The sequence below is a fragment of the Ammospiza caudacuta genome, chromosome 6, assembly GCF_027887145.1.
Source record: "Ammospiza caudacuta isolate bAmmCau1 chromosome 6, bAmmCau1.pri, whole genome shotgun sequence".
In the NCBI taxonomy this organism is placed as follows: domain Eukaryota; kingdom Metazoa; phylum Chordata; class Aves; order Passeriformes; family Passerellidae; genus Ammospiza; species Ammospiza caudacuta.
In genome coordinates this window covers 18,263,743-18,279,867 of record NC_080598.1, presented here as the reverse complement: position 1 = coordinate 18,279,867, position 16,125 = coordinate 18,263,743, and the positions used below count along the sequence as shown (strand labels likewise).

At 43.0% G+C, this 16,125-nt stretch overlaps 1 protein-coding gene across 1 annotated transcript in view; it reads right to left on the bottom strand.

Annotated features, from left to right (window-relative positions):
• Positions 1-8,060, bottom strand: part of PTPRJ (protein tyrosine phosphatase receptor type J) — a 28,044-nt gene extending 19,984 nt beyond the window's left edge. The window contains exons 1-7 of the mRNA XM_058807647.1: positions 7,988-8,060; positions 7,065-7,211; positions 6,031-6,309; positions 5,176-5,442; positions 2,276-2,545; positions 1,411-1,686; positions 13-288 (exon numbers count right to left, since the gene is read on the bottom strand). Of these exons, the coding sequence (XP_058663630.1) occupies positions 13-288; positions 1,411-1,686; positions 2,276-2,545; positions 5,176-5,442; positions 6,031-6,309; positions 7,065-7,211; positions 7,988-8,060 (1,588 nt within the window). The remainder of the gene's footprint in view (positions 1-12; positions 289-1,410; positions 1,687-2,275; positions 2,546-5,175; positions 5,443-6,030; positions 6,310-7,064; positions 7,212-7,987) is intronic.
• Between the last annotated feature and the right edge of the window lie 8,065 nt (positions 8,061-16,125).

Sequence of the window (16,125 nt, the reverse complement as noted above, 5' to 3'; positions counted from 1 at the left end):
ACTGTGACTTACTTGTATACAGTTTTCTGGACACTCCTTCTCCTTCTGTCTTATTATCAGCTGCTACAGCAAATACCGTGAAGCTGTACGGTGTCCCAGGGATTAACCCAGTAATTTCTGCTCTGGTTTCACTGGATGTCACATTCTCCAGAGGTGTATCATTTGTACCATTGACAACCTCTATCCTGTACGTGTAGGTGTCAGCAGCGCTGTCATTCACCACCCATTTTAAGGTGACAGAAGTCACACCAATGGATTCTGCCTCGAGATCAAGAACTGGGCTGGGCCCTGTGAAAGGCAAAGCAACAACCCATCAGAAAAAAGAAATAAAGAAGAGCCACAGCCACATTTCCCTATTCCATACAGAATGAGCATCACTTGGTGCCAAGCTTCACTTCCCCATTTCCGGCATTCACACTGAGGCATTTTTGGAAAGGTCATAGGAGCTTTGGGGAATATTCTATTTCATTTCATATCCAACAATCACTTGTTTCCACAGTGGTTTTCCAGACAGAGAAACAGATGGAAATCAGGAAGGAAACCGTCCAAGCTCATCTTGATCTGTTTAACTCAAAATTGTACCTGTGAGTCTCAATTTGAGATCTTCAGCCTAAACTCTCCTCAATACCAGGAAAAAGAAATGGGCTGTTTGAACAGGTCCAACAGCTGACATATCTTAGGGGGCTGTGTCTGCAAGCCTGACTCAGCACCAATTCTAGACAGATAAAACTCGCTTCAGGCAGCTTAGACAAGTTTATAGACTCAGCAGCAGCTCCAGGACACACTCCTCTAAATTGTATTGTAGGGAAATTGCTTGTTCTCTTTGCATTTCTGAGCTACAGATAAAAGTAGTATCTATTCCTATCCCGTCTATCTGGTCTAGGAAAAAGGTGCCCTAGCAAAAAACCAGCTAGATTGGCACCACACTTGATACGGCAAGCCTAGGAAGTGAGTCAGTCAGAGCCCACAGGAACCTCAGGCCCCAGACTCTGCAAAGAGCTCAAAACAATTTTAAGGAAAAAAAGCCTCAGTGACTGTGGCACCACATCCCTGCACACCACATCTTTTGGTACGAGCTGTGGTAACCCACTCCCAGAGGCGTTGTGAGGGGTCTGTTCAGCCCTCAAGTGTCTAGGAAAAGTCAAGCTGTGGTAGCAGCTGGATCTCTACACAGTCTTGAGCAGACATGCTGATGAAATAACCGATTTACAGGTGGCACATGCAAACACAATTTTAGAGACAATTTCAGTCCGTTTGCAAAGATCGCTGTATTGCTGTGCGCACACAACTGGAGCAGAAAAGCAGCATCACAACGAGAAACAGGAGAAAGCTGGAAACCCAAAGTAAGAAAGCAGAGCAATTTGGTACAAAGAGCACAGTTATTTGCAATTGGAGGCACCATTTCCTTACTTGTATACAGATTTCTGGACTCTCCTTCTCCTTCTGTCTTATTATCAGCTGCTACAGCAAATACCGTGAAGCTGTACGGTGTCCCAGGGATTAACCCAGTAATTTCTGCTCTGGTTTCACTGGATGTCACATTCTCCAGAGGTGTATCATTTGTACCATTGACAACCTCTATCCTGTACGTGTAGGTGTCAGCAGCGCTGTCATTCACCACCCATTTTAAGGTGACAGAAGTCACACCAATGGATTCTGCCTCGAGATCGAGAACCCGGCTGGGCCCTGTGAAATGCAAAGCAACAACTCGTTAGCCTGCAAGAAGAGCTGCTCACAGACATGGAAACAAGGAACACAGCCACACCAGGGCTTCACTTCCCTCACACCACTCATGGTCCAGAGTGCAGGAGCACCCCAAGAACATCACCAGGCATTCCTGGAGGCTGTTGCACCACTGGGCAGCTAAGAGAGAACTGAAGACAAAGCCATGCTCAGTGGCATCTGCCTCCCTTTGACACTCCAAAGGAGAAGCTTTGGTCATCATTGAAGCAGAGCTACCAGGGAATCCAGAGAGGTGGACAGGAAAGGGAAGGGTATGGTTGACAACGAAGGCAATTTCAGTTTGGTTTACTGGTTGGTTTTTGGTTTAGTAGTTGTTGTGGAGGATTTTTTGGTTTTTGGTGGGAAGTTAGAGGGAGTTTGGTGTTTAATAAGTAAATAAATAAATGAAGGCTATGTTTCTTCTATACATTCCTAGCATCTGGCCCAGGTAAGGCTGCTATTAAGTTACAGCCTCAGGCAGGTGAGCAGAGTTCTGTCCTGCACAGCAAAGCACAGACCATCAGCAATAAGAATGCAAAAAACTGTGACTTACTTGTATACAGGTCTATGGGACTTCCTTCTCCTTCTGTATCATTTTTAGCTGCTACTATAGCAAATACCGTGAAGTTGTAGTGGGTCCCAGGGATTAACCCAGTAATTTTTGCTCTGGGTTCACTGGATGTCACATTCTCCAGAGCTGTATCATTGACAACCTCTATCCTGTACGTGTAGGTGTCAGCAGCGCTGTCATTCACCACCCATTTTAAGGTGACAGAAGTCACACCAATGGATTCTGCCTCGAGATCATGAACTTGGCTGGGCCCTGTGAAAGGCAAGACAACAACCTGTCAGTCTGCAAGAAGAGCTGCTTACAGACATGGACACAAGGAACAAAGCCACACCAGGGCTTCACTGGGGAGCTAAAAGAGAACTGAAGACAAATCATTCTGAGAGGCATTAATCTCCCTTTGACACCCCAAAACATAAGCACAGGCCATTTCAGTGATTGAACTCCTAAGGCTTCCCTTGGGAATCCAGAGGTGGGCAGGAAAGTGATAGAGTGGAATGGAATATATACTTAGGAGAGACCTATAACTACCCTCATCCATCTACCTGACCACCCCATGCCTCACCAAAAGTTAAAGGTTATTACTAAACGTATTGTTCAAAGGCCTCAAACACAGAAGGGCTTGGGGCACTGACCACCTCTCTAGGAAGCCTATTGCAGTGTTTGAACCCTCTGTCAGTACAGCAATGCTTTCCTAATGTCAAGCCTAAACCTTCCCTAAAGCCACTTTGAACTATTCCCACTCATCATCTCCCTGGACACCAGAGAATAGAGATCAGTCTGTCCCCTTGCATTTCCCCTCCTCAGGAAGCTGAGGAGAACAATGAAGTCACCCCTGTGCCTCCTTTTGTCCAAACCAGATAAGCTCAAAGCCCTCAGCTGCTCTTACAGGACAGGCACTTCAGCCCTTGCACCAGCTTTCTTGCCCTCCTCTACAGGTATTCAAGGACCTTCACATCCTTCTTCAATTGCAGGGCCTAGAACCGTACCCAGTATGCATTCAACTCCTGCATCCATACCTTGATAAATACGTTGAGCAGCCCTAGGACTGAGCCCTGAGGACAGCACTGGTGGCTGCTCAGCAGCCAGACACAGTCCCACTCTCTGGAACCCCGGGAGCTCTGCCCTGCAGCCAGCTCCACACCCAGCGCACCATGAACCCCCTCATCCCACAGCTGGACAACTTGTCCAGAAGGATGCTGTGAGGGACAGAAACAAAAAATCTCAGTAAAATGCAGAAAAACTACATTCACCACCTTCCCTTCCCCTCCAGGTGGGTGACTTTACCACACAGGTAAGGTCAAAAGATGAAATTGATTAAATGGGGCTTTCCCTTTGTGACCCATGTTGATGCCACCTGATGACTGCATTATTCTTAAAATACCTTTTAACAGTACTCAGTACAATATCCTCCATAATTTTTCCAGGAACTGAGGTTGGTCCAGCAGACCTGCAGGTTCCTGGTTCTTTCCTCCCACCCTCCTGGTAAACAGGAATAGCAGTGGCTGGCAGAGACCTCCCCAGCTCCCAAGGCCTTTGGTAGCTGATGGAGAGGGGTCCTGTGTAACACCAGTGAGATCTTTCTGCACTCAGGGATGAATCCCAACAGGCCCCATGGACTTGTGAACTTTCATCTGATTCAGGTGGTCCATCACAGTTCCAGTGTCCACAAGGGGAAAGCCACTGTCCCAGCTCTCATGGCCTCCAGCTCTGGGGATTGGGCACACCAAGGTCTATCAGTATCACCAAAAACTGAGCTACAAAACACATGGAATGCCTCTGCATCTCCTTCATCCCTATTATCCAGGTGACCATCTTCCACAAGGATCAGTCCAATGGTTTCTTTAGACCTCCCCCTTGCTATTAATGAACTTCAAAAACCCTTTCTTGTTATCTGAAAAAGCACTGGCCAGTTTCAACTGTGACTGAGCTCTGGCCCTGGTGTCTTCTTCATGCATAGACAAACCACAGCTCTGTAATCCCCCTGAGAGGCCTGACCTCACTTTCAAAGCTCATACAATTTCTTCGTCCTCTGGAGTTCCACCAGGAGTTCCTTGTTTACCAAAGCTGGTTTTCTGCCCCTATTACTTAACTTTTGGCATAGTGAAACTGCCTGTTCCTGTGCTTCTAAAAGGTGGTTTTCAAAAACTGAACAGCACATGTGGATTCCTAAGCCCTCAAAAGCAGATTCCCAGGGTAGGCTGCTAAGTAGTACCCTAAACAGCTTAAACTTTCCTGGACTCCAGGAGAGCAACTCTACTGTTTCTTATTATTCATTACACTGTAAATTTGAAACTTAGTCATTTAATGATCTCGGTAGCCAAGCCAGCCACCTACCATGTCCCATGAGTCTAACTCTATTAAAACACACCAACTCTAGGAGGGCATCCTTCCTAGCTGGCTCACTATTTGTGACAAGAAATTATCTCCCACATGAAGAGATATGAGGACAAACATGGAGAGGAAGCAGTGTGGATTAAGTTTGCCTGGATTTTCTTTTTAAAACCAAGGATGTATTTCTTCCACACCTAAAGAAGCACACTGCTTACTAGACATTCCAAACTAAGCTACAGTAACAAGACATCAGATCTATACACACAACAACTTTACACTTTAGCCCTCAAGCAGTTAGGAAGAGCTCTGAGCTGTCCACCATTTCCTTACTTGTATACAGGTCTGTGGACCTTCCTTCTCCTTCTGTCTCATTATCAGCTGCTACAGCAGATGCTGTGAATCAAGGCTATGCTTCTCCTATGCATGAAGCACTCATTTTTAGCAGATAAGGCTCCTATTAAATTACAACATCAGGCATGTGGGCAGAGCCCTGTCTTGCACAGTAAAGCACAGACCACTAGCAATAGGGAGGCAAAAAACTTGTGACTTACTTGTATACAGGTCTATGGGACTTCCTTCTCCTTCTGTCTTATTATCAGCTGCTACAGCAAATACCGTGAAGTTGTAGAGGGTCCCAGGGATTAACCAAGTAATTTTTGCTTTGGGTTCATTGAATGTCACATTCTTCACAAATGTACCATTGACAACCTCTATCCTGTACGTGTAGGTGTCAGCAGCGCTGTCATTCACCACCCATTTTAAGGTGACAGAAGTCACACCAATGGATTCTGCCTTGAGATCACGAACTTGGCTGGGCCCTGTGAAAGACAAAGCAACAACTCGTTAGCCTGCAAGAAGAGCTGCTCACAGACATGGAAACAAGGAACACAGCCACACCAGGGCTTCACTTCCCTCACACCACTCATGGTCCAGAGTGCAAGAGCACCCCAAGAACATCACCAGGCATTCCTGGAGGCTGTTGCACCACTGGGCAGCTAAGAGAGAACTGAAGACAAGCCATGCTCAGTGGCATCTACCTCCCTTTGACACTCCAAAGGAGAAGCTTTGGTCATCACTGAAGCAGAGCTCCCAGGGAATCCAGAGAGGTGGACAGGAAAGGGAAGGGTATGGTTGCCAATGTAGGCAATTTCAGTTTGGTTTACTGGTTGGTTTTTGGTTTAGTAGTTGTTGTGGAGGATTTTTTGGTTTATGGGGGGAGGTTAGAGGGAATTTGGTGTTTAATAAGTAAATAAATAAATGAAGGCTGTGTTTCTTCTATACATTCCTAGCATCTGGCCCAGGTAAGGCTGCTATTAAGTTACAGTCTCAGGCAGGTGAGCAGAGTCCTGTCTTGCACAGCAAAGCACAGACCATCAGCAATAAGAATGCAAAAACCTGTGACTTACTTGTATACAGGTCTATGTGACTTCCCTCTCCTTCTGTATCACTTTTAGCTGCTAGTACAGCAAATACTGTGAAGTTGTACAGTGTCCCAGGGATTAACCCAGTAATTTCTGCTCTGGGTTCACCGGATGTCACATTCTCCAGAGGTGTATTATCGCTACAATTTAAACCCTCTATCCTGTATGTGTATTGGCCATCATCACTTTTATTCACCATCCATTTTAAGATGACAGAATTCACATCAATGGATTCTGCTGTGAGGTTATAAATCAGGCTGGATCCTACAAAAAGAGAAAAAAAATTTAAACTTACAAGAATATTTGCTGACAAACAAACACATATAGTGCTCTCCTCCCTGCCATATCCAGTGTCTGTAAAACAGAAATCTGCCTGAGAAAACAATCAAGCCACCTTTCTCTACTGCAAGGCACACTTGCAAGCTCTGCTGTCTACTGCAACTCCTCAAGCTTCACTTCACCTCTAGCAGTAAAGCTGTCTAGGAGCAGCAGTGATTTCTGTGCTGCCTCAGCTGTGAGCTTTATGCAGTGTGCTGACAAAGACTGGGACACACAACACGCTGACACTTCTTTCCTTAACTGGATATTCCAAAGAGAGGAGCCTTTCTAGCTGCAAGATTCCCACATCTGTCCTGCACATATGTGACATAAAATGTTCTCTACCAGGCAGAGGACTTCAGCTGCACCCCATCACTTATGCATTTCAAATCTCCATGTCAGAGTCAGTTGAACTAATAACCTGTAACCTAAAAAGCCATAGGGAAGGGAGGGAAGGGAGTCTCAGTCTAACACAGATAAAACTATTCCAAGGCTATGCTGCAATCACAGCATGAAACTGCACTCCCAGTCAGGTGTGCAGACGCATTTCTTGGCCTCATTCTCTACTGCAGTAAAGCAGTTGGATTCATGCCCCTGCAATGCTGAACTAGTGTAATCATGATATAGAAGTGCAAAACACCCCAAAAATTCACATCCCAGTCACATTCCAAACCACAAATGTGTTACAGTGCTTAGATCACCTCTTGTCTCATCAGCTAGCGATGCAGCCCCAACCACTCTTCCACCTGCAGAGGTTCTGTTCCCACTGGCAGAGTTTACGGATAAATCATCATTACTACTGGTTGCTGGTTCTGCAGTTGCATTATTTGAGCTGCAATCCTCAGTGCCTGAAAGAACACAAAACTCAGTCTTTACAATAATTCTGAACTTCCCATTTGCAGAAATACAGTCACTTACCGATATCATGCACAGACCCACAGTCACTTCTGTTTTCCCAGTTCTACAGAAACCTCACTGCACATTTCACGGTTTTACTTCTTAACTTCAGTGAGATTATTTGAACTAGACTCAAGTGACTGTCACATTATCTCAGCCATCCACTGACTCTACACATGGTTTGGATGAAAGCTACTATGACCTCTCTTTTCAGTACAGTTTTGTTTGAAAGCAGTTAAAACAACTTGCAGCCACACTCCATGTGTGTGTTTCCTTCATGTATTATCAGAAATTTTGTTTAACCTGGCAGAGCAATTTTCTTCTCTCCCCCTAAGAATATTCCCCTCTTCCCCTCTCATACTCCCACAATGTGTTCCAACCAGTAGGGAAGAGACATGGCTCTATATCTAGAGGCAGAAACATTACATCAATTTTATAGGCCAAAGCATAGAAAGCTTTGACTTAGACCCTAAAAATTAAAGGCTAACTCATTTAAATCTGATGTTCAGTATTAAGGTAGAATTTATTTGCACATACTTTCAGAAATTTCTGCCACATAAAAACATATTATCTTGGCCAGAACAGCATCTCTAAACTGAATTTCACTTCAGATATTCTTTAAAGGCGTCACTTTGTGTGTCTTGTTTTTGGAGTTTGTTTGGTTTTTATTGCCTTTAAGTGTATTTTCCCATCTTTCTAAGCACATTATACCTTCACTTGATTTTACCGGAACTCTCCACAAAGTGAAGAGCAAAGGGATTTAGATACAGATTCATATTTTTACATATCCTTAAATGCATTGTAGGTATTACAGTTACTAAAATAACTGAGTATATATTTTTAACTGCTATTTCTAAATTCTTTCTAGGAAGCTTTTTTTAAAAAATACTTTGCTGATACTGCTTGATCTTTCTTAAAGCTAACTAAGACAAGGGGAGTTATATTAAAAAAAAAAAAAGAGCAAGCAACTGAATGATACTTACAAGCAACTGTACATCTGACCTGGAAAACAAAAAAAATAATAGTAATTAAAACCACTAGAAGCTCAAATAAAATAAGGAGTGGTTTAATTAACATGAGGGAGGAAGAAATCTGTTTTAAAAACTCCAGATTTTTCAATTTGCAAAAGACATACATAAACTTCTACTGACATAAAAATAACACCAAAAAATGCATCAAACTAGTAGAAAAAAAATTTAAGCATGCTGGTAAAATGTTAGTTTCCATATTCCAAAAAGAAGTAGTTTATTTTGTCACAAAAAAAAAGGTTTGAATAACCTAAGTTGGTTATTTTGCACATACAAATTTATAAACCAAACCTATAAGATCTTAGTTAAAACACACTTTAGTTAGTACTCTTAACACTGTCCCACAAAAAAAAAAAAAAAAAGGCAGATGCCAATTAGGTCTTTCTTACTAATAAGAATATTCCTTTCATTCTTTTGCTGTATAAACCTTTTTATTACTTCTCACAAAAGAGTGTTTTCCATTTTCTGAAGCAAACATAGGGTAGTTAAAGTTCAAAACACTTGATACATGCTCTGAAATCCAGTTTACATGTGTGCACACATCCCTAACATATCAGCAGTTGCCATTTAACTGCAGCCTGAAACTCCTCTGCTGGTAACACTGACAAACAGAATTTTGCTTTGAGAATGATTTTTAGCCTTCAAACTTTGTACTTTACTTCCAAATAGCCACTTTCCTTCCTGCTGGAGTGAGAATTGGCCCATAAATTGTCATATGAACATCCCTCCAAGTGGCACCACAAAATGCTGCTTAAAGGAGTGAAGTAAAAGTCCCAGACTGAGGTCTGCAAGAAGCAGTCCTACCTAAGGCACTTAGAACTTTTGTTTTCTCTACCCCCACCCAATTTCTTGGCCATTTGTGCAATTCCATGAGTTAACTCAAATAAGCAGCTATCTCACAAGACCCTAATGCAATCCTGGAATCCCAAATCACCCACTGCCCCAGCTGCCATGTTGCTGGGGCCACAAGGAGCTCCAGCTCATTGCACCAGTCACGGGTCCAAGCAGACACACCCTCAAAAAGCAGTCGGAAAATACCATTAAAATCTTATTCCTGTGATGGTCTTAGTGCCACAGCAAGAAGAGTTTGGGTGACTTTCCTAGGCAAAAAAAGCACTTGTAAGCATCAAAGACCTAATGCCTGGACAACATGGCACACAAAGAGACATGACACGGGATGCAGATGTCCTACCTTCAAGTGTGAAGCTCCTCCTCAACCTGAGCTTTTAAGAGCTCAAACTGCAAGGCTATTCAGGAAGTGAGGAAATATTTGCCTGCACCCAGGTCAAGAGTACTCCTGCATTCCTTCGTGAAGTGTCTGAGGAAGAAGAGCTCAAGAAGGAAACAGCCACTCTGAAGGCAGGAAGACACTACTGTGCAGTGTCCAGAGCAGAAGAGCTAAGCTGTGTGGAAACAGCTGCTGAATAGTAAGAGGTGAGATCCCCTGAAATGCAGGGCAATCTACAAGCAAAGCCAAAAGGATGTTATGTTTATTAAGAAAGGGAACTCACAAGCAGAACAAAATCAACAAGAAATGCCACAGGACTAAGCTACAGTGATTTCTGCAGCCCTACAGACAAAGAATCAAGAGCCTGACATCATTCACAACCCATCATCCTTCATTACTTTCCCTTCTGTAGAACTGCCTGAAAATGAACTTTCTCATCTCCTTCTTCACAAATTATGAGTTTAGGGCACAACATCCTTCCTGAGCAACAGGAACAACAGGTATTATTGTATGACTGCAAAACAGGTATGCCACTAGCAAATACCCTGAACCTTTCCTTTTTACCATTCCATTTCTTCCCTTGGAAGAAAGGAACATGATTCCTGTTTTATGGGCATCTGATCTAATGGCAGATAATGACCAAACTGCTTTAAATTTTGTTGTACTGTCACATGTGGACTGTGGGCTTCCTTTTATTAAGGATGCTCAAACAACCTCAAAAAGGAAAGTTACACTAAAATTCCTGTCACATGATTTAAAAACTGCACCCCAACATTCTACTTGCTTATCACACCCTGGCAATACTCCCTCAAAATACCCTTCTGACTTTCCAGAACCCTATGTGCAAAATCAAATTTAAAAAAATCATATCCCACTGGCAGCAGGCAGGCCTTCCTTCTGAAATCCAAAACCACACAAAACAAATGATCCCATGCCCAAGCATCAGCCTGTCTGACTCAGTCATTCCATGTTGTATTTTTCAACATCAGCCATGAACCAAACTGCTCTCCAACCTGATGTTATTACTTAGAATTTACACAAAGCATTTGTTTATGATTTCAGAGTATATTTGCACTGAACACCTGATTCTCCTTGTGTTTGCATTAAATACATCATGAGCTCTGCCATCCCTTTTTTTCTTTTCCAATGACACAAATCTCTGTTATTCATATATACAGTTGGGTAATTTTTTTTAACTTTTGTGGTGCTTTGGGTAGGGATGGAACATCCTTAACCAAGAAAAGACAGCAAAATGCCAAATGCTGACCATTTCAACTGAAAAACAGGAGAGAAATGTATACACAAACCCATCACTGTCATCAGCTATGGCAAAGGAATTTTTTCATGTGCCACACAGCCATGCTTAGGGCCTGATCAAAGTCTGTAGGTTCCAGAGGAGCTGAGGAATTCATCTGAATGTGCACAAGGTCTGTTCTGTGCTCTCTGTGGGAGCAGTTTACAACTGACCAGGAGCTGGTGGTGTGTGATACAACCCGAATTCAGCTCCATGCTCCTCAGGCGTACACTGGGTTGCCTAAGTGAGGAATCAGTATTAGTCTCACAAGTAATCTTATCCAGGAAGAATTAAGACATGGTACAGGAAAACTTCTTAAAAAATAGTGAGTGACTGAAAAGACCAAATCCCACTGATATTTGATAACTCAAAGTAAGATATTTCCAGGAACAGGATTTAAAACACACCAGCTTTACACATGCACTGGGAGAGCCACAGGGAATACAGCAGTGCAGACCTTCAGCTCAGCTTGGCTCTGCTGCCACACTGTGCCTCTAATGAATTTGGGGCTCCTGCTCTGGGGAAAACCCTTGTGGACAGCAGCCAACCTACCTGCTCCAGTTTTCAAAACAAACAGCGTGGTTTGGTTCATGTAAATATTAGGTCAAAGGATGGCTAAAGAGTCAAAGTGAGCAAACCAAAATAGCTTAGCCAAAAAACCCCTTAACCACAAACCCTTTCCAAGAACATCACTTGAGGTTGCTGCTTACTGTTTCTGGTGTGCTCAGCACTGTGTGCCTTGTGACTCAAGATGCAAAAAGCCAGAGAGTTAATCTCATCCCTCTCAAAGCTGATCTTCCAAGTGTGTACCTTTGGATCTTATAGTCTCCATCCACCCATCCTCCCAGGTCTGGAGTTCCATAAAAATATGACCAAGCTATCACAGTGGTCTCCAAACTGCTGCTCAACAGCCTTTCACCAAAGCAGCAGCATAATTAAGATGACTGCCCCGCTAGGCAGTACCCCTGATCTCACACCATTTTTCCCTCTCTATGTCCAGCTATGGTTAGTTATCCCACATGAATAACTTTGGGACTTGGGACAAGCATCATCACACAGCACCATCATCATGGCTTTGCTGATGCTGTCAGCCGCCACCACTCCGCCAACAAACATTAACCAGCAAAGATGCACTAAACTGGCCACTTACAGACCCCTCTCCTACTTAGCATGGACTTAATTCAGGAAGTATTCCCACAGAAAGCTTTTAGTCAAGGTCACACAAAGTAAGTGAAAATCAAACTCAGGAAGCCCTGCAGTAATGGAAATGGATTGCCCAAGTATTGCATCCACAGACTGACACAGCCTTCCAATACTTGCCGATTTGCTAGGATTTTTAAGGCATGGCCTGCTATTCCACCTGGGGACATCTTTCCATTTGCCAGGAAGTGCAAAGTCTAAATTAGCAAGGAGTGACACCTTTCTGCTGGAGACTGTTGTCCTGCAGTAAGACAAGGTGGGCTTTGGAAAGATTAAATGTTTCTTGAAACCCATCTCAGGGCTGTTCCATCTCATTCATTTCCATATTATTTCCAAATCAATGAAGTTTTTAAGCTTGTAGCACTGGGAAAGAAGAATGAGTTCACCTGAACTGGGGCACAGAACTATGTGCTTAAACCTGTATGAACCTAGTTCAAGTAACATGCCTTATCTGGATAACGCGTGGGTTCTGGGGTGGAAAAAATATCATACTGGAAAATAAGTCAAAATATACTTGGGTAACATATTAGCCCTACTTTCCAATTTTTAAATAAAATTACATAAATCTTCAACTGCAAAGCATTTCCCTGCATTTAAGAAGAAAACTTCAAGTGCAAATCATGGCACTATTACAAAACACAGCATCATCAAGGCTGGAAGACACCTTCAAGATCATCCAGCACAATATCAATGCAGCACCAGCACAATCACCCCTGAACCATGCACCAAATGCCACATGCAAACATTTCTTGCACACTTCCAGACAGCCTTTAATTTACACAAAGGATATGCCAAGCCAAGAAAAGCAGGTGTTTCCCCCTGTGCTCACTGTCCTATGAGAAAAAAGGCAATGTGAATAAAGCCTGTGTGCTGAAGGAGTGCAAACATAACGGCTCAGTTACCAATTCCAGTGGCACATGTGGATACATAGCCCTCCTATATCAGGTCCTTACTACTTGAAGGAGGAAATAATCAACAGGAGACTAAGTGAGAAGATAACATTTAATTATGTGACATAGTTTCATTGAGGAGTGATTACTTTCTGAATTCAGTGCTAGAGTTTGGGGTTGGTTATCGTTTTTTCCCCCTTTCTAGTGAATATTTACTCTGCTAAACTGACTTTAACTGCATTCCACAACAGTTCTGTGTTTTTGTTATTTTTTTCATTCAAATTATCTCCAGATTATCTCAATAATATGATACACTCACTTCCAATGAAAAATGGAAAATACGCTGTGGCAAGGGTCAGTTCCACCTGTTTTCCCTCTGGTATTTTATGCAGGTACTCATAGCTCATACATCAATTCACAGAATGTTTGCTGTAAGTGGATTTATGCTACAGTAAAAAAATTCTACTTTCAGAAACACCACTAAGTTTTTACAAGATGTTTAGAGTCTTCTTTTAACCCTATTTGGGCAGCTCTGGCAATGAGCCTGCACAGGACCAGATGGAGATGCAGAACTCGGAAGAAAGAAATGTGAGCTGGTGTTTGTTATGAACTGGGTGGGGCTGGGCCCTCCTAGGCCACCCTGCTGTATCTGGGAGCTGTGCAGAGCCCTGGAACAGCCACACACAACTGTGCACAGGCTATTTTCAGCTGTTATGCAGTTATGTGAAAGAGGAAAGACTATTTCCACTTTGCATGTATTTATATTTTGCCCCTGACATTTCTAAATTCTGACTTCCCCGAAGCAAGATTTTCTGCAAAGAGAGGCCAAATATAATTTTTTTCCACTGGTTTTTATGAAAACATATGAGGACATTCTACTTTGTGCAGCACCTCCAATGAACTGAAAGTGCTGTGGAAGACAAAGCCTTGTAAGAAAACCAAGATGAGACACCAAAAAGATATTTGGGATGACACATACTAGAGCAACCTCTTTTTTCCTCATTTTTCCTTGATTTTTCTGCAAGTTTAACTTGTATATGCTTTTCAGATGGCTAGCCTAGGAGCAAGGAGTTTTCTGGGCAACATATCCAAAAAAAAGAGAAACATACAGGCACCAAATCCCAAACATGACTGCATTGCAATTGACAGCTCTTTCACCACTGACCTCAGAGAACACCATTAGATTTAATTCCAGCGACTTGTTTTTAAAATGTTTAGTTTAAAATGTTTCCATGCAGCCCAGTAGCAGTTCTGTTTCACCCAGACCTCCAGGTCCTGATTAATTGCAGGCATTGAGTGCTGCAGACCACCTCATAGTTTAGTAGAATCATTCCTCCAACTGAGGAAACCACAAAACTTCAGCCAGAAGAAAGGCTGAAAAGTTTCAACAAACTTAAATAATTCACATAACCCAGTAAGTTGTACATGTAATTCAGAGGTTATAAAGAGAATAGGCTGCTTACTTGATAATGGCAAAGAGTAATACTTGAAACAACTACTAAACAACAAGTAAACCCCAAACTGTTATCCTACTCAAGTTCCATGTCCTACCACGCTGGATTCACCAGAGTTAACTTCCTCCACAGTGGCTGGTGTGGGCTGCTTTGGATGGGGTACTTGGTTGCTAGCTGGGGTTAAACCACAACACTTAACTGACATGGGTGGAACTGGAGATGGAAGTGCGAGAGCAGTGCTTGAATTGAAAAAAAAACAAAAACAAAAACAAACAAAAAAAAACAAAAACAAAAACAAAAAAACCCCCATCCTCTTCTAAAGAGGAACTTCCAGTTAACACTGCCAGTAATTTCATTTTTTAAACTGAGGAACCATCAACCTGTATTTTATGTGAACAAGCCACATTCCTGCATACCGCTCAAGAGCACTATTTTTTCACTCTGACTCACTCTCAGGCACACCCTGGAAGAAGCAGGATACAATGAAAAAATGGAGAAAGAAAAAAAAAATACCCGTGTGGCAATGACACAACAACGCTCAGTGTCGCCAAGTCAGCAGGGCTGGCCACCCAGGCACCATGGAAAACGCTCACCAGAGCCAGAGCTGCCTGGCCTTTGCAGCACAGTCACAAAAAGGAGCAGCATTTCCTGACAGAGCACTAGTTCAGACCTGCTGAGCTGAGTGCAGTCAGGACTCCCAAGTTTCTCTTATCACAATGATATTTCACTATGCCGTGCCAGACACTTTAGACTCTGCACAGTCTTTCCTCAGGGAAGTGTTAAAAAATACTTTACAAGGAGAATAACATTGAGCTGGATTTGGTTTGAGAGGTTTTCCAAGTAAAACTAGTTGCAAAGGGATTTTAAAACTTACACTACAGCTCAAAGACAACATCAAGAAAGATTATTTGTACTGACAAAAAGGACCAAATTTTTCATCCATGACACCCTGTCTGGTGGCAGGAGAACCATGGCCTGTGAAAGCCTTCAAGCTCACACAGAGCTCAAAACTGTCTTGTTTACACAGAAAATCCTTTTTTGGGGGGCAGTATTGATGCTGTTACATGAATGTTTTGCCCTTTCCTGCCTAAATTCTATACTTTTCTTAATACAGTCTATCCTTCTGTCCTTATCAGGGTCCTGAAAACTTCCTAATCTAAAAATCTGAGTTGTGCAGCTGGGAGAAACCAGCCTGTGACCACTGCCCAACACAGACTCCTCAGGCTTAACCTTCATCTCCTCCTTCACGCTCTGCTGCTGTTTATTACCACCCATTTATGCTCCTTCAGTACTTTCCGTTCTAACTCCGTGTGAAATGCTCCACTAGAAGCCGAATAAATTTTCTGTATGGCACTGCCCTTGCCCTGCAGCTGGGTAAATCTATCCATGGGGAGGGAGGAAAGCAATCCTCGCTCCCCATTCCCGAACAGCAGCTTTGGAGCAGTCATGCAGTGTGAGACCACTAGAGGCCCCAGTAAAACCACCTAACGTCACCCCAAGTGACAAGCAGCAGGGAAACACGCTGAATTCCCATAAAAGTTGTCATTCTGGAAAGCACAAGGCTAAGGATGACCACGTTAAGAGTGTAAAATGTGGATGCAGATGTCAGCACTGCCTTGTGCTGATTGTGGGAGATAATGACACCAGGCCGAGCTGGCTTGGCCAGGCTCAGTGCATCTTCAAACATCATAAACCTGTCACGAGGAAAGTAATTTCATGCAATAAATTAGCTGGACCTTAGACTCTCTTCACAGTGTTTATTTACAACATA